This window comes from Sprattus sprattus, assembly GCF_963457725.1.
Source record: "Sprattus sprattus genome assembly, chromosome: 7".
In the NCBI taxonomy this organism is placed as follows: Eukaryota; Metazoa; Chordata; class Actinopteri; order Clupeiformes; family Clupeidae; genus Sprattus; species Sprattus sprattus.
In genome coordinates this window covers 17,705,706-17,732,820 of record NC_137926.1, presented here as the reverse complement: position 1 = coordinate 17,732,820, position 27,115 = coordinate 17,705,706, and the positions used below count along the sequence as shown (strand labels likewise).

Genomic DNA, 27,115 nt, shown 5'->3' with positions numbered 1-27,115 from the left:
GGTACAGGTTACACTGAAGTATTATTGTGATGCATGTTTCCTTTTCATTAAGAAATGTGTTAATGGTAGCCTTTTTGGAGAGTTACCAACAAATAAAGTTTGAGATTATGTAGTGGATGCAGTTGAATATACTGTAGATGTCAACGTTGCTGTCTAAACTATAAACTAAATGTCATAAAGAAAGACATTATTTAAAGTTATGGTTGAAATAGGATCACTTCTTTATTGTAAGGGTAAGTGTAGGGTAAGAATGGTCATGCAGTTGGACTCAAATGTAGGTTAATTTTATTGAATGTATGTAGCCTACTGTACTGTATGACTTCGATGATGCTAGCTTTGACAGCCCACTCTCAGACAGATCGTAATAAATGTCCTTGGGACATTTACAGCCCACTCTCTGCTGGAGATGGCGTTACTATCCCCGCCCCGAATTCAGTGCACATTGCACGTTCGATGCACGCATAGGCTAGCTAATTTCACAGCAATTAACGTAAACAGGTTAACCTGACGTAAACAGCTCCTAGGAGCTACTTAAGAACTCGTGCACCTGACTTTAAGTTGATGGTTGGGAAACGCACGTAAATAGAAAGTGTTACTTAGTGTACGATGTCGCGAAAATCCACGTAGGCCGTTAAGATACGTCGTTATCAGGAAACGAGGCCCTGGTCTTTAACATGAGGATAAGTTTAGATAAGATAAGCTACCAAACGATAGAGTAATGTAATAATAGAGGCAAAATGAATAAATAAATGAAAGAATCACTAATCTGGTCCTCTCAGTCCGTTCACATACGGCCAAAAATACCCTGATAGATGGCGCTTCGCTGTTAAAATGTGACAGAATAATGGGGCAGCGATGCTTCGGACCTCAGCTATTCAGACCATAGGAACAGGGGAATAATTTAATTGGTTCTTTGAACCTATGAAAAAAGAGACGCTTAAAGGAGTTACCACGAGCCATGGAAAGGTGCGAGTGAAACCAACTGATGGTCTTATCAGAAGTAGATTTCGCTGTTTACCGCTGAGAGTTCCTCTCATTTAACTTCTGACTCGAAACGCGTACTAACTAGATAACAACGGGCCAATTACAGCGACAGTGCTATGATGTGGAACTGTGCTTCTCTAATCACTGCTCGCCACATGACGACTAAATAGCAGTTGTGTCCACCTCTTTTTCACCTCCAAGAGGTCTGCTCCACTAAACGGCTGTATTCCAAGACGATGAACAGTGGAATTCTGAAATGACCCTCACCTCTCTAAATTCACCGGTTGCACGCTCCTGGAGATACACCAATGTAGTCAGGACGCGCGGGGGTCGTTTTTGAAATCATTTTTCAAAATGTGACGCGCCATATTGGTATAATGTGCTGCAGAGTTCTGATAGCTGACGAAGTTTCTGCGTGCTCAGGTGGAGGAATGGATGAGCGTGTGTGGCCGGTCTCTCAACCTTACCCCTGGGGTTTGCGAAGCAGTGCGTCCTGACAAGACAGTGCATATAACTTTTCAACTATGGATTCACAAACACTCACAAACGCCGAAGGAGTTACGCTGTGTACTGGACTATTTTCTTCCTTTTGCTTGATTTCTAACACAAAAGCATTACTTGAGGGACTCAGCTATACAAAATACCACAACGGATATTTTTAAAGAAATCACTCCATTCAATTTGGCCGATTCTCCACTTATTGGACTGACCAAATCCCGTTGGCTCATATGGGAATGAAACACTCTTCCCGTTGTCTACTCCTTAGGAGAAAAATGGCGGAGTCCGACAACACAGAGGTAAGACCGGCTTCAATAAAAGACAAGGATCAGTCGCCTAAATCGTTCAGTTTGTTTTATATTTTGTATGCAAGCTGTGCCATGGTGCTACTCGTCTTGACAATTACGGACGAGACATGTTGATGTCCCTTGACAACAACGAATAGTTCGAAAAGTACACAACTCACAATCTTGGTTGACCTTCAGTTCAGTGGTGTATTAGCGTGTACCATTTTTGAGATCCAGTCTTAAAATGCGCGTTTACGAGTCGAGATCAAACTGCCTAATTAGGCGACATTCCTGCACCGGACACCATGAAACTGGGGTAAAGCCAGGTTGGCTCACTGTGCAGCAGATATAATCTTGCCACGGTCGGCATAACATTACATTCTGACTTATGTGTTGGTGAGTTCACCGCGGACCAGTCTCAACAAAGATTCCGCCGCTGAAAAGGATTGAGATGTCGGAACGGGTCGGTGCGCTGTCCGTGGTACTGCAGCAGCCTACGCGGTGTGCACTCGCCGCTTTGCATGCTGTTACTGTTACTATTTTAAGACCACCTTCTGAATACATTGGATTGGTCTATAAATCTCATATCTTGATAAGATTAATTGAAGTAATTCAGTCCATGGTTGTCGCTACACCACATGTAGTTATTCATAATTTGCTTGTATGGCAATTTAACTGCCAAATCCTGTGAAAACTCAGACGTCAAATGACAAATTGTGTAAGGACCAGGGACGCTATTCAATAGTTCGTGTGTTAAATGTCGTTCATATATAGGTTTCATGTAGACATAGACAGGAAATACATTATTTGAAAGATAAATAGATACACTCTAAGATATATTGACTTCATTTTAAGAGGGATTTGTATTCTCCCAGGCTATATGGGCTCATTTCACTTTGCAGTTTAACTAACATTGAATGTATTAGTTATCATCATTAAAGTATTATTTGATGGTCATTGATTTTTGTTTCAGTATGTACAGCACACTTTTGCCTTGTGAGCACACCCACACACACACACACCCACACGCACGCACACACACACACACACACACACACACACACACACACACACACACACACACACACACACACACACACACACACACATGCACAGAAGGAGAAAGAGAGAGAGAGAGAGTATGTGGGGGTTTAATGAGGATGGTTTTGAGAACATCTTGGGAAATGTAAATGATTGGTAAATACCTTGTTGCACATGCTTAAAAGAAAAAAGTCAGATTTGTCTAAAGGCTTTCTAAAGCATGCTCGGTTCAGTGCCACTCAGGAGAACTCAGACTTGTAGAACCCAAGACACAAGAATTCTTCTGAAGTCTTCACTAATGACATAATAATAACAACATAATGCTTTGCAATGACACATTATGTCTAATCACTGTACATAGAGTTTATCTGTGCGACCTTTAGTTTGATCTGTGGACAGCAAAGCCACAAGGCCAATCTAAGGAAAATTCTCATTTTGGTTTGTATCTACCTCTGATGACGCTAATTCTTCCAAGGGGCCATGGCGTAGACTTTACTACTGTGGTCTCCCAGAGTATATTGTGCAGTGGAGCTCCCCCTTAGATGAAAAGCTTTATCTCTGCAGTTTGAAGTGTCAATGTGAAGTGCAGTATAAATGTTCCTTGGGCTCCCGCTGACATTGATTAATGTTTGTCAGGAAATATCAAGTGCCTCTCCTCACACGTCTGTGTGTAGGTGTGGAGGGGGCGGCCAGATGACTGCTGTATGTCAGCTTCTAGTAGCTCGTAATTAGCTTCAATCAGTGCTCCATATGGACACAACAGCACACTACAGTACACTACACATGCACACACACACACACACACACACACCTGGCTCTTTCTTTCTCTCTCTTTCTCTGTCTCCTGTCTCTCTCTCTCTGTCTCTCTCACAAGACCATATAAAAGCGCACAAGCATACAAACTCTCTATGCTGCCGGTGCACACACACATATTTATTATACCCACTACGTGATAAATCGTCTCTGTTTGAGAGAGACCTTTGTAGGTTAGGGGCCTGTTCAGGGGGAGGGGGAGGGGGGTGGTGGTAGAGGGACCTTCACAGAGGCACACTCCCAAAAATAGCAGTTGAGATGCAGCAAAGAAGGGGGAGGGAGGGGGACTGAGGGACTATGGCTCTGGTGCAGCGCCCTGCCTCTTGTTGAAGACACATGAGATGAGGGCTTGTTGTAGAGAGTGAGATGTACTGAACAACCTTACAGTTCACTTTGGTGGAGAGTGGGCAAACACACACACACACACACACACACACACACACACACACACACACACATGCATACATGCAAACACACACTCACAAACACACGCATGCAAACACACACGCACACCCACTGTTACACATCCTGTGACACACCGTCTCTGAAGAGCAAATCTCACACAGCCCTTGATGCAGATGGGAGACCGATAGATGGGGTGAGATTTTACAGTGATGAAAGCTTCCCATGGCCCAGATGGCAGCTGTATCTAGGGCAGATTTGGCCCTCATCTGGTGTGAGTTCACTATATCGTCACCAGATCAGGTCCAGATCAGTTTCAAGGTTGCTGCTGTCATCTGTTCTGTTACTTTGATAGGGGATTCATCAACAATAAAAATCCCACAGAACATACACACATACAATGAAAAAGCCCACAGAACATACACACATACATTCCAAAGCCCAGAGAACATACACACATACATTCAGAATTCTGAATACATTGGATTGGTCTATAAATCTCATATCTTGATAAGATTAATTGAAGTAATTCAGTCCATGGTTGTCGCTACACCACATGTAGTTATTCATAATTTGCTTGTATGGCAATTTAACTGCCAAATCCTGTGAAAACTCAGACGTCAAATGACAAATTGTGTAAGGACCAGGGACGCTATTCAATAGTTCGTGTGTTAAATGTCGTTCATATATAGGTTTCATGTAGACATAGACAGGAAATACATTATTTGAAAGATAAATAGATACACTCTAAGATATATTGACTTCATTTTAAGAGGGATTTGTATTCTCCCGGGCTATATGGGCTCATTTCACTTTGCAGTTTAACTAACATTGAATGTATTAGTTATCATCATTAAAGTATTATTTGATGGTCATTGATTTTTGTTTCAGTATGTACAGCACACTTTTGCCTTGTGAGCACACCCACACACACACACACCCACACGCACGCACACACACACACACACACACACACACACACACACACACACACACACACACACACACACATACACACACACACACACACACATGCACAGAAGGAGAAAGAGAGAGAGAGAGAGAGAGTATGTGGGGGTTTAATGAGGATGGTTTTGAGAACATCTTGGGAAATGTAAATGATTGGTAAATACCTTGTTGCACATGCTTAAAAGAAAAAAGTCAGATTTGTCTAAAGGCTTTCTAAAGCATGCTCGGTTCAGTGCCACTCAGGAGAACTCAGACTTGTAGAACCCAAGACACAAGAATTCTTCTGAAGTCTTCACTAATGACATAATAATAACAACATAATGCTTTGCAATGACACATTATGTCTAATCACTGTACATAGACTTTATCTGTGCGACCTTTAGTTTGATCTGTGGACAGCAAAGCCACAAGGCCAATCTAAGGAAAATTCTCATTTTGGTTTGTATCTACCTCTGATGACGCTAATTCTTCCAAGGGGCCATGGCGTAGACTTTACTACTGTGGTCTCCCAGAGTATATTGTGCAGTGGAGCTCCCCCTTAGATGAAAAGCTTTATCTCTGCAGCTTGAAGTGTCAATGTGAAGTGCAGTATAAATGTTCCTTGGGCTCCCGCTGACATTGATTAATGTTTGTCAGGAAATATCAAGTGCCTCTCCTCACACGTCTGTGTGTAGGTGTGGAGGGGGCGGCCAGATGACTGCTGTATGTCAGCTTCTAGTAGCTCGTAATTAGCTTCAATCAGTGCTCCATATGGACACAACATCACACTACAGTACACTACACACGCACACACACACACACACACACACACACACCTGGCTCTTTCTTTCTCTCTCTTTCTCTGTCTCCTGTCTCTCTCTCTCTGTCTCTCTCACAAGACCATATAAAAGCGCACAAGCATACAAACTCTCTATGCTGCCGGTGCACACACACATATTTATTATACCCACTACGTGATAAATCGTCTCTGTTTGAGAGAGACCTTTGTAGGTTAGGGGCCTGTTCAGGGGGAGGGGGAGGGGGAGGGGGGTGGTGGTAGAGGGACCTTCACAGAGGCACACTCCCAAAAATAGCAGTTGAGATGCAGCAAAGAAGGGGGAGGGAGGGGGACTGAGGGACTATGGCTCTGGTGCAGCGCCCTGCCTCTTGTTGAAGACACATGAGATGAGGGCTTGTTGTAGAGAGTGAGATGTACTGAACAACCTTACAGTTCACTTTGGTGGAGAGTGGGCAAACACACACACACACACACACACACACACACACACACACACACACACACACACACACACACACACACATGCATACATGCAAACACACACTCACAAACACACGCATGCAAACACACACGCACACCCACTGTTACACGTCCTGTGACACACCGTCTCTGAAGAGCAAATCTCACACAGCCCTTGATGCAGATGGGAGACCGATAGATGGGGTGAGATTTTACAGTGATGAAAGCTTCCCATGGCCCAGATGGCAGCTGTATCTAGGGCAGATTTGGCCCTCATCTGGTGTGAGTTCACTATATCGTCACCAGATCAGGTCCAGATCAGTTTCAAGGTTGCTGCTGTCATCTGTTCTGTTACTTTGATAGGGGATTCATCAACAATAAAAATCCCACAGAACATACACACATACAATGAAAAAGCCCACAGAACATACACACATACATTCCAAAGCCCAGAGAACATACACACATACATTCAGAAGCCCAAAGAACATACACACATACATTCAGAAGCCCAGAGGACATACATAGATACAATGAAAAGCCCACAGAACATACACACAAACATTCAGAAGCCCAAAGAACATACACACATCCATTTAAAAGCCCAAAGAACATTCACACGTTCACAATTTTCAAATGAATCGGAAAAAACAACACATGCACACATAAGCACACTATAAATGTGTTTCTTATGCATCGACTCACACTGTATATCTGCTCTTATTCCAGACAAAATTAAGCTCAAATTATGTTTTATTTGCCGGAAGGAAGAACATGCCCTCAGATGCCCTGAACTGAACAAATCCTCTGCCCCTGTTACGCCCATCTTGTCCACTTCAGCCCACTCGTCTTTTCTTGAGTTTTTAAAATCTTGTCTTCTTTAGTTTGGCTCATAGGACTCTCTGTAACTATCCCAAACAATCGCTTCATTTCATGAGTGGCAGTAGGGGTTATCACTTCATTGGAGTCATCAGGTGGGCACCCTCCTGCTTTGGTGTTTCATGGATAGGCCAACGACACACCCAGAGGGCTCAACGGCAACGTTTGGCAACCCAGGTGACCCAGACCTTCGCTCTTACCCCTTCATGTCGGTATAGGATCACTTTACGGCCCATATTGGGTCCTTTCTCTCACTTCATCCAAATCCTGTTGCTGCTACACTGTTACACTCGGCTGTCTCCGTCAATGAACTGGTGGCTTGCCGTAGAGCCCGCCCTCGTGTTTCCATCTCTTTCAGGAGCCTGGTGGTTGATTTGGCCAAAAGATCCTCTGCAACCCACCTTGGCTGGGAGCACTCATGCTCTCCAGCTCTGCTGCACTGCTTCAGCTGTGTGAAAATGTAAACCTTTTCCGTTCATAGGCTACGCCCACTGCAGCCTGCCAAAGCACAGTCAGCTGCACAATGCATAGGAACCTCTGTGAGGTAGGGAACCAGATCAGGTCCAGACTCACATTTGTTGTCTTAATCTCTGGTGAAAAGATGAGCTTCTTGTGAGGATTCAACTGCATTTTCCGGTCACGGGCTATGTCCAGTAGATTTGATTCCCTTCTTGTAGTTAGAAGCTTTGAGAGTTGTCCTCCTTGTATGAAGGCATTGGTATTAGAGCAGACAATTATTTTGTCAGAAAGGGCATTGACAACAGTTTCCCCTTGCGCTACGATCCTTGCCAGTTGCTGGAGAACCTGATTGTGTCACCAGGTATAGCAGCCTTGCGAAGGAAGCGTTTTGCAGCCTGTAAAGATGTGTCTCAGAGTTGCCGTTTTTTTGCTGAGCAGACATGATAGTTCTTCTCGGGCCTACTGCTTTATTTTCTTGGGAGTGGGAAAGACATCATAGGAGGCTCATCATAGGTGGCTCATAGGATCCCACAGATCATTCCATGTGAGTTGGCGGTGCTCCAGGTTATCCCCTGTTGTCCATCAGCCCTGTTTGGCCTGTAAGAATGGCCTTGCACCTCACATTGTCTCGTCTTGCTGGCGGACCTCAGCCACTACCAGCTTTCACCACTGGGCTGCTGTTGCTTTTTTGCCGAGAGGGACGTTTTGTCACAAGTCAAACACCATGCTGCACTTGTATCCTAGCATCTTGAAACTCAGCCAAGGTCCTGTCCAGCCTCACCTTGGTGCTCTTGTATTCTTCAGTGAGGCTAGAGACAGGCATTCCCATGCAAGCTGATACTGCTGGGGCAGTGTGGAAGTCCATGCCACCTCTTTATGTAGGAGCTGATAGTTCTCGCCAGCTTCTTGACTGGAATTTTGTAGTCTGTCAGAGGCCACATCAGACGGTTTCAGCTTTGCCAGGGAGGAAGTTCTTGTCTATGCTGATCAGTCCTTTGATGGCTGATAACCTGATTTAGATTTGGACCCTCTGGTCTATGTCTTTCAGGTTTGCATTATACCACCGCCCGAACCTCTTGACAGACATTTTCCGTCATCGGTGTGGGGTTTCTGTGGATTTGCTGCATTTAAACCTAATTCATGTCCACTTTATGTTTGACTGAAGCTTTCCCAGCCCTCGCTCCCTTTGTACATGCAACAGTTGAGGTCAGGGTGGCCATGTCATCCATGTAGGCACAAATGGGAAGTAGTCTCTCTCCAGACTCTGAGGCATCATCCTCCTACAACCCATCTGGGTGCTTGGATGACTAGTTCCATTGCCATGGTGAGGGATAGAGGGGCGATGGTGCATCCTGGCATTGTTCCTACTTCCAAAGGTTGCAATGCTGTAGTACACTCTGTTGTTGTGCGACAGAACTGACGTTCTTTGGAATAGTTTTGGACCAGGTTTGTAATGGTCTTTGGCACTTGGAAGCAATCAAAGGCTGTAAAGAGGAGGGAGTGTGGGATGGATCCAAAAGCATTAGCTAAGTATAAGACATCCATTAGCTAGGCTAGGGATAAGACATCCATTCCTCGTCCTTCCTTTTTTTGAGACTTGAATCTAGTGTCATATCAAGCTTGAGTGTTCTAAGCATCCAGGGGAGCCTGCGTATACCACCTTTCTGCACCGGTGTGTCAATCAGGTTGTTCTGTTGCATTTCAGTTGTCATCCTTTGAGCAATGATGCTAAGTTGTTTCCCTCAACATTCAAGAGATTGATTCGTGGGAATTGGTTGATGCTTGAGGCATCCTTTTGCTTTGGGATTAAGGAATGCACTATTTTTTGGGACATTCATCAGAACAACTGAATGTAATGTATTCAGTTGATCTCCATGAACCTAATTTCACTGGAAGAGGAAGGCACACACATACAACCAGACACTGTGCACACACATATGCATACACACAGACACACAGACACAGACACAGTCACACACAGACACATACACAGACACAGACACAGACACAGACACACACACACACACACACACACACACACACACACATATACACACACACACACACACACACACACACACACACACACATACACACACAAGCAAAGAGCAAGCTCATGCAGATAAGTGCACTTGACATGATCTGTCAAAACAAATGACCAAAAATGGCGAGTATTCCTCCCGCTGACCCCTGGCATTCAATTATACAAGTGGATAGCGTGTTCAGCATGTGCTCTGCCATTTCCCCCCACATCAGATTACATTAGGGATGCTGGTCCATGCCACTGTCTCCCCACTCTCATATGTCAGGGAACGCAAGAGCTGAAGGGAGGCCATCTATTAGATTAAGGGCCCAAATGAACACCTTGGAAGCTCTGGTTTCATATCACCTAACATCTGGTGATCATGGTTTGAAATAGATTCTGGAGTGATATACGACTGTCAGTGTGCTCCCTCGCACTCATCTGTGGAGCATTAGTGGAGTTGTGTGTGTGTGTGTGTGTGTGTGTAATGAGCTGAGAGCAGAGAGGATGAAGAAGCTGGACTTTGTCCAGGTGCTGCAGAGAACGGCAAGGAACAGAGGCAGCCTTCTATTAGGGAAATGGAGGGATGATTATGTGTGTGTGTGCATGTTCGGTGGTTGTGTGCGTGTGCGTGTGCGTGTGCGTGTGTGTGTGAAATGCAGTCTTCCAGAGCGCAACTCTAAAGATTATTGTGTGAGAGGGGTTGTGCATGCGTGCGTGCGTGCGAGTGTGTGTGCGTGCGTGCGTGTGTCTTGTGTGTGTGTATGAAATGCAGTCTTCCAGAAAGCATCAGGGAAAGATTATAATGTAAGGGGGGTCTGGATGTATGTGTTGTGTATGTTATTGTAGCCTGAAGTCTGTGTGTGTGTGTGTGTGTGTGTGTGTGTGTGTGTGTGTGTGTGTGTGTGTGTGTGTGTGTGTGTGTGTGTGTTTGTGTGTGTGTGTGTGTGTGTGTGTGTGTGTGTGTGTGTGTGTGTGTTTGTGTGTGTGTGTGTGTTTGTGTTTGTGTGTGTGTGTATCCTCTGTTTGCTGCTTTAAGCAGTTCGCATCAGGACACAGGATAGAGATAGCACATCTTTTAGCTGATAGAGATCACAGCCAGCCTGAGCCTTGTTCTGGGTAAAATCAGCCCCACCCGTCCTGATTTCTGTGCCCCATCAGTCTGATTTCCGCACGCCTCTGCCACACTCCAACCCCCAGTGACCTGGAAAAGCCTGCAGATTTGGCATAGAACTGTGCCTGGATCAATACAGGAATACAGTATCAAGAGCAGAAACACTTCTCTCCCTCTCTCTCTCTTTCTCTTTCTCTCTCTTTCTCTCTCTCAGTAGCTCAGGACATTTTGATCTTTTTCTGTGTCTCAGATCTCCTTATTCCTTATTTGATGGGTCTCTGATTCTGACTACACCTCTCTCTCTAAGCCAAGTCTGGCATGGATCCTGGCCGGATCCGGGCCGGATTGGTACCGGCACCATCTGCCATGTATGACTGAATCCCAGCACTGCTCTCAGGTCAGGAAACACCCACCTGCTCCGACAGCCTCTGCAGATCAGTAGTCATTGGGCGTGCTGTAATATCCCAGCTTCTTAGAGAACTGTGAGTAAGGCTAACTGTGCAAGTACGGTGCGGTGACTAAATGCACTTTATCCAGGAGTAAGTGAGTGAATGAATAAATTAATTTATGTGTGAGTGAGTGAGTGAATGGGTCTGTAAGCCGGGTGAATGGATGGATGGATGAGTGACTGACTGACTGACTGAGACAGTGTATGAGTGAATGACTGAGTGAGTAAGTAAGTGAATGAGAGAGTTACAGAAAGAAAGAAAGTGAGTATGTGGGTGGGTGAGTTGAAAAAATAAGCATGTGAGGAAGTGCGACTGGCAGTGAGTTCCTGAGTTGGTGGAGGAGAGAATACCCAAGTGAGTGGGTGAAGGAGAGAATAAGCAAGTGAGTGGGTGAAGGAGAGAATACCCAAGTGAGTGGGTGAAGGAGAGAATAAGCAAGTGAGTGGGTGAAGGAGAGTTTAAGCGAGCGAGTGAGTCTGGGAGTCAGCAGATGAATACATTAAGTGAGCTGTTTAATTTCATATACAATGCAGTGTGTGAGCACCATGCTGTTTGAGCTAGGTGTTGGAGCCAGAGGATTATTCCGGTAGAACTGCTGCTTCTCAGCTCCAGCTCGTCACACAACCATACTTCACTGATCCTTAAATTATTCTGCTATGTAGCACGTTCAGTTATCTCTTCTTATTTGCACATTGGAAAGGGAGTGTTGTGGCATGGTTGCTGTGGCATCGTCTCCCACGTTTAGGTGTCCTCTACAGAGAGGTCGTACACACACGGTGTAATTGTACAAGCCTTGGGCTGGGCACACGAGGATCCCTGGAAGGTTAGACACACACACACTCCTGTCATCTGAGCCTGTGGTGGTCACGCTGACTGGCGCTAAATCAAGTGACCTACGGCTGAAGTTTTAATGTCCCGGCTCATAATTATTTTAGCGCTTTCTTTTTTCATCACTTATTCACTGTTGGTGTTTTGCCTCACATTCTTTTCACCTTTCTCTGGGTATTTACTGCTTCAATTATCTCTGCTTCTCTCTCTATCATGCCGTCCATGGTTTAGCCTCTGTGTTCCCTCTGTTCTTAACCCTCTCTCCCCTACCCCTCTGTCTCTCTCTGTCTCTCTCTCTCTCTCTCTGTCTCTCTATCCCTCACCCTCTATATCTCTGACTCTCTATCCCTCTCCCTCACCCTCTCTCTCTCTCTCTGTCTCTCTTTATCCCTCTTTCTCCCTCTTTCTTTCAATCTCTCTCCCCTCTTCTTTCCCTTCTGCAGCAGCAGCCTCTAAGCGCAGCTCCGTCTCAGTCTCAGCCGTCTCCGCTGCCCAAGCCCGTCACGTCCCTGGAGTCTGTCCATCACCTGCCCCGTCCCGCCCTCACCCCTCACTCCACCTCCCTGACCAGCTGCCCTGGTCGCGGCAAGATGTCCAAGTTCCTGGACCCGGAGGATATGACATCACGGGACTACTACTTTGACTCCTATGCTCACTTTGGTATACACGAGGTAGAGTTTGTACACGTGATGTCATATCCTACGTGTCTATACTAGAAAATGCATTAGCAAGTAGCTGACATGGGAAATGAGAAGCACGATGTCAAAAAGACACACAGATCTGAAGAATTAATTCAGGGTGCAGGAAGTTGCATTACACACATCATGACACTTCAGAGCACTGGATAGACTCTCACCGATAGACAAATGAGAGTGAAGGGCAAACCCCCATCTCCTGCTGAATCAGTGACGTTGTGTTTATGAGTCATTATATAGGCTGTGAGGAAACAAGGCATGCTAATTGACAGTTATTCCTCTCCCATAAGACTAGACACTTATTGGATGCCTGGGAAGTTTTGGCATTTGTGATGCAGGGTTTATTGAACCACATTCAACAGACAGTACAAAGTTATGCCGTCAAAGTACAATACCAAATTACACTAAATGCTAACGTAATCAATGAGAGACCTTTGATTAACAAGCTATGACATTTTGTGTATTGTGTTTTTATTGACGGCCAGCTCCTCTCCCCTCCTCAATTCCATATGCACACACAAACACAAACACACACACACACACACACACACACACACACACACACACACACACACACACACACACACACACACACACACACACACACACACACACACAGAGACACACACACACACACACACACGTTACAGGTTAAGACACTTTTATATGTGTCTGTGTGTGCAACCTTTGCATGTGTGTGTGTGTGTGTGTGTGTGTGTGTGTGTGTGTACTCTCTGTGTGTGTGTGTTACAATTCTCTCCCTCATTTTCTCTGTCTCTCTCTCTGCAGGAGATGTTGAAGGACGAAGTACGTACACTGACCTATAGGAACTCCATGTACCATAACAAGCACGTCTTCAAGGACAAGATCGTGCTGGACGTGGGCAGCGGAACTGGCATCCTCTCCATGTTTGCTGCCAAGGCTGGTGCCAAGCACGTGTACGGGGTAAGATAACACAACCTCAGTTGAAGGGGCACCTGGTAGGGGTAAGAGAACAGAACCTGGCAGTGGGGGGCACTAAACCCTGCCAGGGTGAGCACGGCTGACGCCCTAAAATATGCACAGATTTGGCACGGAGATGTGTCATTTTTGCAATCCAACCATCTGCAAACCAACAACCTCTCATTTTCTCTGTCTCCGTCTCTGCCTGTGTTTTTTCAGTAGGCAATAGGGAGGTTACCAATTATCCATGTTGTTGTCCATCTCTGTAGGTGTTTGTATGGGTATGCATGGCAGAGTGTGTGTGTGTGTGTGTGTGTGTGTGTGTGAGTGAGTGAGTGATTATGATCGTGTGTGTGTGTGTGTGAGTATTTGTGTGTGTGTGTGTGTGTGGGTGTGTTTGAGGGGCTATGCAGATTTAGTACGAATAGTACAGTAAACATAGTACATGTTATGAATTGTCTTATGCTTGAGAATGTTGAAGTAGACGTAAACTGTGGGTTGCGTAGGATGAGTAAATTACTCAGCAGTCGAGGACAAAGAGGGCAGGTTCACAGGCAAGGCTGCTGCACTCTCTACTGGTTACAGTAAACCACCAGAGCCTCAATAAGGCTACATGAAAGGTGATTTGAAAAGGGAGGTGTGTGCTTAAGAGAGAGTAAGACTTGTCTTTTTAATAATTGTTTGAACATTTGCATGAAGTAGACAAGTTGAGCAAAATGAACAAATGACTGACATATATTTTGGATAGATCCTAAAATGTTTAACGTCGCCAGCAAAATATACATACAATTGTAATTATGGAACCTACATTCAGTCATTTAGAAAATACTTTTTCAATCATTTTTACCAGTATGTGTGGGTATCACACACATGACCTTAGTGTGACCTTGCTCTGCCAGTTGAGCCACAGGTCAACTGTAAGAAATCACATACCTGAGGTAGCATAGATTATATGAAAATTAATTATTATTATACAATTTAATATGGACTTAAATCGATGCATGTGGATGGTGTTGTGCATGTTAAGGTCAGGTTTATCCGATTATTTTATCCAAAATGACTAACAGACATTCTGCAGTGTTCAGGAACCTAGCCCAGGTGAACTTCTTACAAGGTGGTGACGCTAGCCACTGCATCGCCATAATGTGCATGGATAATAATCAAAATCATATGTATATGCATATGTGGTCATACCTGTCTCCTTATGATCCGTGTAGTACTATATGTACACATACCAGTGTGTTCAGATGGACCGTGGCCTTTCCACAGCCCTAGCCACCCAACCCTCGGGCCTAATTCACTCAGCCTTTCATATGAGATATGAACACCTGATTAGATTAACACCTCTCTGCTCATAGCCTCACATATCCTGATAATTAGCCCCTTCTGGCCTCGCTGTGGGTTCTGCAAATGCCAAAGACCAAGGAGGGGGCATGTGTTACCCATGTATCCCCACTACACATGCACCCTCCCCCTCCCCCCCCCACACACACACACACACCCCGGACACACACACTCGCACATACACTCATGCCTATATTCCCTCATCAGTGAAAAGAAGGCAGCCCTGTGAAGTTCATGCCTGGGCATTGGGCCAGCAATGTGATGATGGACACCATGTGGACACACAATCACACACACACTCACACACACACACACACACACACACACACACACACACACACACACACACACACACACACACTCACACACACACATGTCTAAACACACACATACATTCATAACATGCACACACACCCTCACACTCTCACAAAAAAATAAAATATGTGCATGTGCACACTAAGCAAGTATGGCTCACAGCATTATACAGAAATATAGCACACAGAAGCTTTCATCCTCTTTCAGAGCAACCAATACACACACATACACGGGACCATAGATATCACACACATACATGGACCATAGATATCTATACACACACACAGCACTGGCCCAAAGATATCTTTTGGCTTCATCTATTCCACAGACATGTGCAGCCTTGCTCTGTCCTCCCTGCAGTCAATGACTGTGTCTGAACAGCGCTGTTACTCAGCAGGAGAAATGAGGCTGTTAGCCAGAGTAGTGCTGCGAGCTTTCTACCAGGCTGCCTGGCTCAGAGCCAGATATGTAGAGAGAGAGAGAGAGTGTGTGTGTGTGCGTGTGTGTGTGTGTTTGTGTGTGTGGGGGGGGGAATATTTTTTTTCTCACATTTGTTCAGTTTTATTCGTAAGTATATGTGTGCCAGTGTGTTTCGATTGTGTGAATGTTTGTGTGTGTGTGTGTGTGTGTGTGTGTGTGTGTATGTGTGTGTGTGTATGTGTGTGTGTGTGTGTGCTTAGTCCTTTTTCATGGGAAGATTCTGATTCTTGCATTAGCATTTTCTTGCCTCCATGCAGGCCTGTAACAGTCGGCCATCCTTCTCATGTGTAGTGTGTAGCAACAGTTGACAACATAGTATTCTCCCTTCACCAGAGAAACTGACCAAATATGGAAACGTCCTTTATGTATCCACACACACACCCTCACACACCCTCACACACCCACACACACACACACCCACACAGTGACAAACAGTGTATTTTCCTGTGTCTACTGCATAAATACTATTGAATAGTAGTCATGTAATATGCAGTTGTTGTTTGACATCAGTTAAAGGCCTTATTGTTTGGTGATACTTTCTGTTGTGTGTGGTTCTAGATTGAATGTTCCAGCATATCAGAATATTCAGAGAAGATAATCAAGCACAACCATCTGGACAGTGGTAAGACCTCAAATACAAGTATCCATATACAGTAATAAGACACACAGGTTTCCACAAACATACATCCACAAGCACTTATACACATCCACACACACACACGCACGCACGCACGCACGCACGCACGCACGCACGCACGCACGCACGCACGCACAAACGCACACACAAACACACACACACACACACACACACACACACACACACACACACACACACACACACACACACACACACACAGCATGTACACATTCCTGGGTGAAAATACTTGACCTGAGGAGTGAGGTGAGAAAAACTTTCACCTTCCCTCCCCCCAGGTCAATACAAAGGGTCCTTGTCCCCATGGCCTATTTGAATAGATGGTAACACCCCTTCATATCATGTATTTAACAATGGAAAGTCAGATATGCGTAAGGTAAAGCGCTGAGAGGCAGTGTGGATCTTCAAGCCTCTGTCTCAACAATGTCGGCCGCCATTGTTCAAGAATAAACCTGGATCATGACTGACAAATCTAAGACTGGATCTCATAATATATGGTATTAAACAAATTACCATCAGAAGGCACAGTACACATCCAAGATGTATTACAGAGTTACAGATACAAAATTAGGCTACACTTAGTTAGTCTTACAACAACATAATTGCAATGTTTCCAGTTCCATCAGTCCCCCATTTATATGCTCACACAAAAAACGCCATGCAACAGAGCAGAAAACATCAATATATGTTACAGATCAAATGATACACAATAACAGTAGAATAGCTTTTTTGCAGTTCCATCAGATGTCTGCGTGTCTTCCTTAACTGCTCTTAGGCCTCACCTGATGTGCTAGATTAGGCAGCTCATTTACATTCATTTACATTGGGACAACGAGGCAGGGTTTTCTAAGGAAGCTGTTCCTTCTGCACATTACTTGTCACTCGCTCACACATCAGGGGTGTGATATAGTCCTGCTGTCCCATGTGTAAGCTAGTGTGTGTGAGTGTGTGTGTGTGTGTGTGTGTGTGTGAGTGTGTGTGTGTGTGTGTGTGTGTGTGTGTGTGTGTGTGTGTGTGTGTGTGTGCTTACATTTGCACATGAATACATAAAAATAATGATAAGCGTTACATGAAAGCAGCAGAAGTATCACATTGCAAACCCCCTGGTGTACCTGTGAAATGATTTGTCTTGCGAACTTCTGGAAAAAATGTCCACAAGAAGAGGCGCTCAGGAAGTATAATGAGCTCGCACATTTAATAAGGCGCCAAGATCACAAAAGTAAACAAGAGAATGATTTGTATTTGAATTTGCTCAAGAAAAATAATAATTTGTTGTCGTGTAATTGCTCTGCTGGTAGAGATACATTTCTAGCTGAAGTAAATTTGATAATGATGTAAGCACTCTGTTGTCCCTGTATGTGAGTCATATTCCTTGTAATATCTGACTGAGTCAGTGTGCAGTGTGTAATCAAAGGCAAGGGAATGGCTTTGAGTTTTATCTCGGTGTTCATGTTTGTTTGCCTGCGTGTGTCTTGGTCTCAGTTTATGTGAGTCCCGCTTCAAAAGGATTCAAGACTACACCAGGACTTGACAGTTAGAGAATTTGTGGTTGGGGTTAAGTAACAGTGCACATTGAGGCGAAATTTTGTCTTGGTTGACAAGTATGATGAAAATGTAGCTATACGCTGAAAAAGTAGCTAGTATTTTTTTTTGTAATGGACCATGATAATAAAGTGTTACTGGGTGTGCATGTTTGAGTGTGCGTGTGTGTGTGTGTATGTGTATGTGTGTGTGAGAGAGAGAACGAGTGGGAGAAAGAGAGAAGAGAGAGAGAGAGAGAGAGAGAGAGAGAGAGAGAGAGAGAGAGAGGGAGAGACTCCCCGAACGCTGCTACTTTCATTATGATGTGTTTTCCTCATCTGCAGGTGGATCTGGCAGGGGGTTGGCTGGCACATCTGTGTTATACATACCAGCATGCATTCTTGCTCATGTTTCCATTTTTGTCTCTGTGTGTGCGTACGTGTGTGTGTGTGTGTGTGTGTGTGTGTGTGTGTGTGTGTGTGTCTGTGTGTGTGTCATTTACTCCTTCCTGTGTCACAGTAATAACTATCTTCAAGGGAAAAGTGGAGGAGACTGAGCTTCCTGTGGAACAGGTGGACATCATCATCTCAGAGTGGATGGGCTACTGCCTCTTCTACGAGTCCATGCTCAACACTGTCATCTATGCCAGGGACAAGTGGCTGGTTAGTGCCTGTGTGTGTGTGTGTATGTGTGTGTGCACGTGCATGTGCGCGTGCGTGTGTGTGGGTGTATTTTTCCTACTTGCGGGAAAGCATTTCAGTTGGCAAGTATTTAAAGCCTATGTGATAATGAAAACAATTTACAGATTCATTTTACAAATCCACCAGAATGTAAACTCAAAATGGTTAAGTAGGAACGCAATTTCAAACACAAATGTCTTTAATTAGTCGGATTATAGTGTGTTGTTAATGAGTGGTCTATGGGAGAAGGTAGTGATGTCTGTGAAAAGGGTCATGTCATTTGCTGATATCAGAGTGATTTGCTTATCAAAGGGCCTGAAATAAATATGGCTTGAGTTGACTTGACTTGAAAGAAAACAATAAGTGTATTGTTAATGCAAAAATGATCCAGTAGACTATCTGTCACATTATGTCATGTCCTTTTGTTACTGTCATTTAACTAATGTCCTTTCGTTACTGTCAGTGCTGTCAGATTTGATTTCCCTTTTCATGGGGAGGATTTTATTGTTAGGCTGACCTAAGTGATTATAACTTATTATCTCTTAACCAAGTAAAATCTGTATTTTGTGGTCACTTGTGGCTACAACAATACACATCAATCAAACCCTTGAAACATGTCAACAATGTTAAACTTGGAATAGTCATAGAACCACAGTGAAGCCTCATGCCTCCATAGAAGAGAAATTGAAAAACAGTGCGCAGGGGCCCAGAACAAAACAGAGAGCGCCTTGGAAGACCTAGAGTCGTAATCACGGAATTTAGGAAGATTTCTGGAGTAGCAATCCGGAACAGGTTGCAAACAATAGTGCAGGTGTGTTGATTTAGGAGGGGGTGTGGCAGGAGCAGGGCTCAGCGCTGGTGTGACAATTTTGACCCATGTTCTGCATTTTATGGTTAAAAGTGCCACTCTCCAATTCACTCACTTGTGGTTGAAAAATGGAGCCATGGTTAAAGGGAACATGACATTTGCATTTCTAAAATAGGACATTATAAACTGGAATTAACTTTTTTTCAATCAGAGCCTTGAGTTGGAATGTAATTCACTAGCTAGTATAATTACTATATGCTGTATTACTGACTGGTCGATACCCAGGACATCAGGATATCACAGGCAAAAGTCGCAATATCATATAAACATCTTGGCCATTTTGGTTGATTTTGCACCATTTCTCCCTTAAAATAGAAGCCTCTTGCCAATGTCCTCAGTTGACTTCCAAACACTGGAGCTGTTTTATATGCCTTGCACACTCTGCAGGACACAGTAGTCTCTGTCTCATATACAACAAAATTATATTGTTCAAAGTCATCTCTCTGTTCCCCTCTCTCTCCCTCCCTTTATCTCTCTCTCCTTCTCTCTCTCTCTCTCTCTCTCTCTCTCTCTCTCTCTCTCTCTCTCTCTCTCTCTCTCTCTCTCTCTCTCTCTCTTAGAAACCTGGTGGTCTGATGTTTCCGGACAGAGCGGCCCTGTACGTAGTTGCCATTGAAGACCGGCAGTACAAAGACTTTAAAATCCACTGTGAGTGTTTGTGTCTATGTGGGCGTGTTGTGCATAAGCACACTCTCCCTGCCTCACTTTCACCCCTAGGAGATTTAGCAAGTCTGTATGTGATCCTTGTATAGACAAACAACACACACACACACACACACACACACAAATACACACACAATTGATTTCTGAAGAGTATCAGTTTAAAAATTATTTCACAGGCCCGTCGCCTGTGGCAATGTTAAGATCGATGCACTAAGTCACTTAACACACACTCTCTTTGCCTCACTCTCTCTCTCTCTCACACACACACACACACACACACACACACACACACACACACACACACACACACACACACACACACACACAGACACACACACACACACACACACACATACTCTCAGGCATATTCCCTCACTCTTATAGACCCTTATGTTCTCTGTCTCACTCTCTGTCTCTCTCTATCACACAAACGTCAACAATGCACGTACACTTAAACTTTAAGTTTACCCTAAACCAACTTCACAGGCCAAAGATAAACTAAATATTGAAGAGATCCTTGTTTATTTGACATTGCTTTAAGAACATGCAGTGAGAGAGAGAGAGAGAGAGAGAGAGAGATAGAGAGAGGGAGAGAGAGTGATGAGCAAGGGAAGGAAAACAATTGAAGCAAAGGATGAAAGAAAAGAAAGAGACTGAAAAGCCTCTATTAGTGTTGTACTCAATTACTCAGTGTTGTATACGTGCTCAACAAAATTGACGACAAAATGCACCCAAATAAAAACACAAACAAATGTGCACTTCAGTACATCTCTTCAGTACTGCATTGTTCTCTGAGTCTGCAGCCAGCAGCCTCTTCTCGGGAAGGTAGCCCATAGCATCCCCGTCTCTCACCCATCTCTGGCTGGAAGTGGGGTAATCACGCTGCAGAGCGGTTCTCTGTGAGTGGGCTTCTCTCATCTCATTAGAGCTGATCTACGCCTGTAGCCCACACTTCACCACACTTATTCTGCCCACGCAGCCCACTCACTCACACACACACACATACACACACAGCGGATAGACACACACACACACACACACACACACACACACACACACACACACACACATGCACACACTCACTAACACACACTCTTGTACACACACACATACAGACACACATACAGACACACATACAGAACACTCAGTCACACACGCACACACACACACACACACACACACACACACACACACACACACACACACACACACACACACACACACACACACACACACACACACACAGACACACACAAACAAACACACTCACACACACGGTCTACAGAGGTGCTGCTTACCTGAGCTGGCATATGATGCAGCAGGTATGAATTATTCAAAACCATGGTTACCCAGAATCTCCTGACAGCAGCAAGCTGACTCTGGCACTCTTGCTCCTGATCAGGGCCAAACCCCCCCCCCCCCCCACCACAGTCAGCGTCTGCCCCCTGCAGAGGAGAGCAAGTAGTCCCTGGGTGGAGGCAGGAAGAAGTTCTGTCCACTCAAGCTCTTTTACTGCACGTTCATTTGAGGTCACTCATAGTTGGGAGATGCAATGCAGTCAGTGCTGGCTATTTGACATTCTTCATGAGTTTCTGCTGGATACTTGTGTAACCTGAGCCTTGGACACAGTGATGGAGGCACACAAACCACAAGGCTAAAAGGCATAGCCACTAACTGAGCTGATGGCAGGGGAGGGAGAGCCAAAGGCATGCTGTTTGGTTTTATACCACACAGAAGAAGTAAACAGTGTTTGACTAGTCACAGCTTTTTTTTCTGGGTGTTCTCCTGTGATGTGCTCGCTGTTTAAGTGTCTGCCTGTTTGTTGCTCTGATATTTATGACTGTGGGTATTGTTGGTGACATTCTCACTTGCAAAACCAAAATAAAAAGATGACAGACAAGCTTGAAGCTTAGAATAAAGAGAATTTGGAGCAGAGACTGATGAACACAGAAACACAACGAAGAAAAACTACTTAAATAAAATAAAACCTTACACACTAGAGGTAGCTACTACAAAAGAGGGTGACTGTGACTGTAAACACAGATATTAATATTTGGTACAGATATTAATAATAATATTAATATAACACCTTACTTAAGGTACCGACTACGACTACGGAACCAGAACTAAAGTATAAGTACCAGAACCATTAGTGCACTATTGCTATGGAATTAGAATCTGCACCAGTAGTTTGAATATTATCAGTTCAGAATGTTTTTTCTGTGCCAATAGCACTGTTATTCCCATTCCGTAACATTAGGGAGCATGCTGTTTGTCAGTGGAGAAGGTCAGAAGAACAGTCGCCTCCCCTGCTGTGGTGAATCTAAGTGCTGCGCTCAATCACAGAGAGGGCAGAAGGGAACTGCCCAGTGCAGACACCAGTGGTGTGTGTGTTAAGTGTGTGTTTTGAGTGTGTGTCTGTGGTGAAGTTCACCTGTGTTGTGTTTCTGCAGGGTGGGAGAATGTGTACGGGTTTGACATGACGTGCATCAGGAACGTGGCCATCAAGGAACCTCTGGTGGACATTGTGGACCCCAAGCAAGTGGTCACCAACTCCTGCCTTATCAAGGTAGCTGTTGTGTGTGTAGGTGTGTGTGTGTGTGTTTCAGTGTATGTGCACGTGTATGGGTGTTCAGGTGACGTGTGTGAGAGATTTGTGTATGTGTGAGCTGAGTGTGTGTGTGTGTGTGTGTGTGTGTGTGTGTGTGTGTGTGTGTGTGTGTGTGTGTGTGTGTGTGTGTGTGTGTGTGTGTGTGTGTGTGTGTTTGTGTGTGTGTGTTTGTGAGCATGCAATGTGTGCGTGTGTGTGTGTGAGGTGTGTACCTTAACCTGATCTAAAAGCCTCAGCTAATATATGGCAGCTTGTGTAATGGTCTGGGCGAAAATGGGAGTTTGTTTAGTAATGGAGTGCAGGCTGGCGTGATGATGACTTAATGGCCATTAGTCCGACTCTAGCCCTGTCTCACAGGAACACAGGCACTCACAGGCACTAACACAGCCAGCCTCAATAATCAGACCCACCAATGCTACGGGAAGAATGCTTACTTCTATGGAGAATGACCTGCTCAGCTGCACACACACACACACACTGAAACAAATGTAATCTTTCTTCAGTTCAAGTGGTTCCTCTTCTTTGTCTTAATCGATAGCCAGGGACAGTCTGAGACACACTCAGATACAGGCAAACCAACACCTTTGGCGTTTCTGCAGGTGCCGTGCATATTAGCATTCCTGTCAGTGTTAATAGATAATTAGCGTCACGCTGTCACGTTTCGTTTGTCCTTGTTCCTCCGTGTGGGTGTCCGTGCCCCTACTGTGCCATGCTGCTCGTGACTGGCCATGTTCAGACTGTGAGGGACACGGCTCCCTCTGGCTGCTCTTACTTGTGGGAGAACATCAGATTTTATTGCTTCAGACCCCCCACCCTCTCTGATCTGCTGGCACCACATGCATTAAAACGCCTTGTCATTCCAGTAATAGCCGAGTGCAGTCTGGAAAACAGGACATGGAGGCAATTTTTACTAGTATTAGGTATTTGTTTGTCACATAACAGAACAACAAACAGAAAACAAAACATAAGCGCTAAACGCAGTGTGTTTGGAAAACAAATATGAATTGAAATCAGTTAAGCATAAAATGCTTTCCTTTTCTCTGACGCGTGTAGAATGTGACTTTCTGAAGTTGGAAAAGGAGAGGACTGGTTAAAGAAAAACAGGAAAGTAAATAATAAAAAGCAGTAAAAAGATCTCTTTGGGGTTCCTGCAAGCTCAGCACAACACAGCAGGCCCTGTCCCATAAGAGTGATCCCCACCAGTACACCACCTGTCAGTCAACTAGCCTAACATCTGCCCAGGCTCTCTTTCTACTCTAAAGGGGAAAACTTTCAAAGACTCTCCACGTACCAGAGAACAGGACTTTCACACCTTGAATGCAGCACTGACAATCTCCTATCTCTCTCTCTCTCTCTCTCTCTCTCTCTCTCTCTCTCTCTCTCTATCTTTCTATCTATCTATCTATCTATCTCTCTCTCTCTCACTCTCTGTGTCTATCTAAGAACCTCTGAGGGCAGACTCTCTCAAACCCGTGCAGACCACGAGCCTCCAGCAGATGTTGAGGCAAGCGGTGTCAGACTTCATCATAAAGTCATATTTGAGGCAGGGGAGATGTTCAGCTCCACCACAGGGGCCAGATCTGCTCACCTCCACAGGGCCAGGCCCAGATCTGCTCCGGTCCACAGCTGTCTGGGGGGGCTGCTGCTGTAGACCACCTGAGAAGCAGCAGAGGTGGTGAGCATCGCCTCGGAGACCTGGGGAGAGGAGCTGCTAGGCTCTTTAAGCTGTTAGGCAGTGCTGTTAGATGACTCTAGTCTGTCAGTCGATCTCTTTCTCTCTCTCTCGCTCTCTCTCTCTCTCTCTCTCTCTCTCTCTCTCTCTCTATTTATCTCTCTCCCTGTCTCTATCTATCTCTCTCTTGCTCTCTCTCTCTCTCTCTCTCAGTGTCTTCCAACGAAAATCTTTCAGGTTTCATCACCTGTCCCTCCTCAGGTGCAAGACCTCGCTTTCCCCTTAGAGCCCTGGGCCTGAGGCCTTATCCCCTTCTGTTTGTATCCGGCAGGAGGTGGACATCTACACAGTGAAGCCGGAGGACCTGTCCTTCACCTCCGCCTTCTGCCTGCAGGTCCAAAGGAATGACTACGTCCACGCTCTTGTCACCTACTTCAACATCGAGTTCACCAAGTGTCACAAGAAAACAGGGTTTTCTACAGGTGTGCTGGTGCTTAGAAACACTCACTCACCCCTTTTAAAACGGTGGTCTCCTGCATGTTTGATGGGTTATACATAATTCAGATAGAATTTGAGTTCCACAGTCACAACTTGAGCAACACTGCCGTCTACTGGTCATGTTTCGTAGTTACACATTTGCTGTAATGACATTGTTATTACAGTTGCCATGTATTTTGATGCTCTGCAGGGTTACTAAATTACTAAAAAAATACGTAGAGAGAGGGCACATTTTAGAAAGACCCTCATGTTAGGCACCCACATGGTAGGAGAGGAGAGGGTCAGGAATGTTCAAAATAAATGAACACCATTCGTAAGGCACAGTCAGTTGATCAATAGACATACACAGTGATTTAATGGGAAGAGATAAACCCGACACTGCGGGAGGCCATGTCTCAGAGGCTAACCTAGGGACAGGTCATCTCTAGGGTAGGTGCCCATTGCAGTCACGGTGGGGCGGCCATCTTAAAGTCAGCTGGACTCCAGACTATAAAGCAGGTTAGTAGTTCATCTGATTAGTGGGGAGATGCAAGGAGTTGCTTCTTCCTATCAGCAGTTTGCAGCTGGCAGCAGGCAACAGGTGCACAGAAACACACACACACACACACACACACACACACACACACACACACACACACACACACACACACACACACACACACAAACACACACACATACTTTACTGTACTTTAGTGTGGACTGTAACATTGTGTGTCCACATTAATTAATGTCATCTTTCACCTGCATTACAACTCCCGGTTGGACCCTTTATCATGTAGTGGAAGCACCATGACCTCTAGTTAATTGTGTGTGTGTGTGTGTGTGTGTGTGTGTGTGTGTGTGTGTGTGTGTGTGTGTGTGTGTGTGTGTGTGTGTGTGTGTGTGTGTGTGTCTACCTGTAGCACCTGATGCTTCTTACACACACTGGAAGCAGACAGTGTTCTACATGGAAGAATATCTCACAGTGAAGAGAGGGGAGGAGATCAAAGGCACCATCGGTATGAAGCCCAATGACAAAAATGTGGTAGGTACCCTCAAATCATACCCTCACTTCATCACTTCTCATCACCAACACATCACAACTGCATCACGTGTCTAATAACTACATGCTATAATGGCCCTTATTCCATACTTCTCTATACCATATATTTGGCTTCTTTCATAAGCTGTGGGGCATCGGCTATTTTGTTATTGGTATTAGGCGTGTGCTTTCAGTCTATTTTTCAGCCTGTGTCTCGTCCATTGCCAGCAAATGCATCTGATGCTAAGATTTAAGTGGGGCAGTCTATCAGGGCAGGGCAGTCCAAGACAGCGGCATGAAAGTGGCCAATGATTTAAAAAGATCAAGGTATCTCGGCATACTGGTTGAAGGCATATTTTTCTGTGCCTTATGTTGCCTTCTTAGCTACAGTATATCATTATGAAGGATGAACATCAGCCACACAGACATGGAAATTAATATCTTAGACAAGGCTAAAAAGACAAAACTCACATCGTCCTTTTGACCTACTTGAGTCCCAAGTCAGTTCATTATTATTTATTATAATATTTTATTTTATACTTATTTTATCTCTTTTTCTGTGTGCAGCACTTTGGAAACCCATGTGTTTGTTTAAACTGTGCTATATAAATAAAGTGGATTGGATTGGATTGGATTAAAAGATTCAAGCCTTACAACTTTACCAGGCAAGTCTTGATGATTGAAACAGTGCACCTAAAATCTAAGGAGTACTGTAATTAAGAAACATTCCCCTCTATCCTTATAACTCCTAATGTTTGTGTCCTAGACTTGCCCTTGTATCTGGGTGTGATGTGCTCACAGTTAATTTAATTCTATAGAAAGATTGCTGCCTTAGAGAGAGAAGCACAAACTGAGTGATGAACTTGTGCTTGCGTCTTCGGCAGGTAACCAGAATCTCTTTAGCCTCATAATCTTAATGCAGTACCAGGGATGCTATCTGTCATCTTCTTCTTACCTGTTCTCTCAGCTGTAAGAGCTCAGTCCATTATTATACTAATTTATTAAACATGATTGCCCCCTCCTCTCCCTCTTTCCCTCTCTTCCTCTGCAGCGTGATCTGGACTTTTCTTTTGAACTGGATTTTAAGGGCCAGCTGAGTGAGGCAGCTATTGCTCATGACTACAAGATGCGCTAAGCGTGCCTGTCCAGCAGGGGGCAACAGAGCAC

The 27,115-nt window shown here is 44.7% G+C and overlaps 1 protein-coding gene across 1 annotated transcript; it reads left to right on the top strand.

The window, feature by feature from the left end:
* Nucleotides 1–1,211: 1,211 nt before the first annotated feature.
* LOC308368492 (protein arginine N-methyltransferase 8-B) lies at nucleotides 1,212–27,083 on the top strand (the record flags this gene model as incomplete). The annotated part of the gene is made up of 10 exons (XM_080842673.1): nucleotides 1,212–1,781; nucleotides 12,427–12,654; nucleotides 13,468–13,623; nucleotides 16,318–16,381; nucleotides 18,455–18,597; nucleotides 20,044–20,131; nucleotides 22,600–22,715; nucleotides 24,761–24,911; nucleotides 25,830–25,951; nucleotides 27,000–27,083. The coding sequence occupies exons 1-10, from the start codon at nucleotides 1,713–1,715 to the stop codon at nucleotides 27,081–27,083; spliced, it is 1,221 nt and encodes a 406-aa protein (XP_080698799.1). The 5' UTR covers nucleotides 1,212–1,712.
* Between the last annotated feature and the right edge of the window lie 32 nt (nucleotides 27,084–27,115).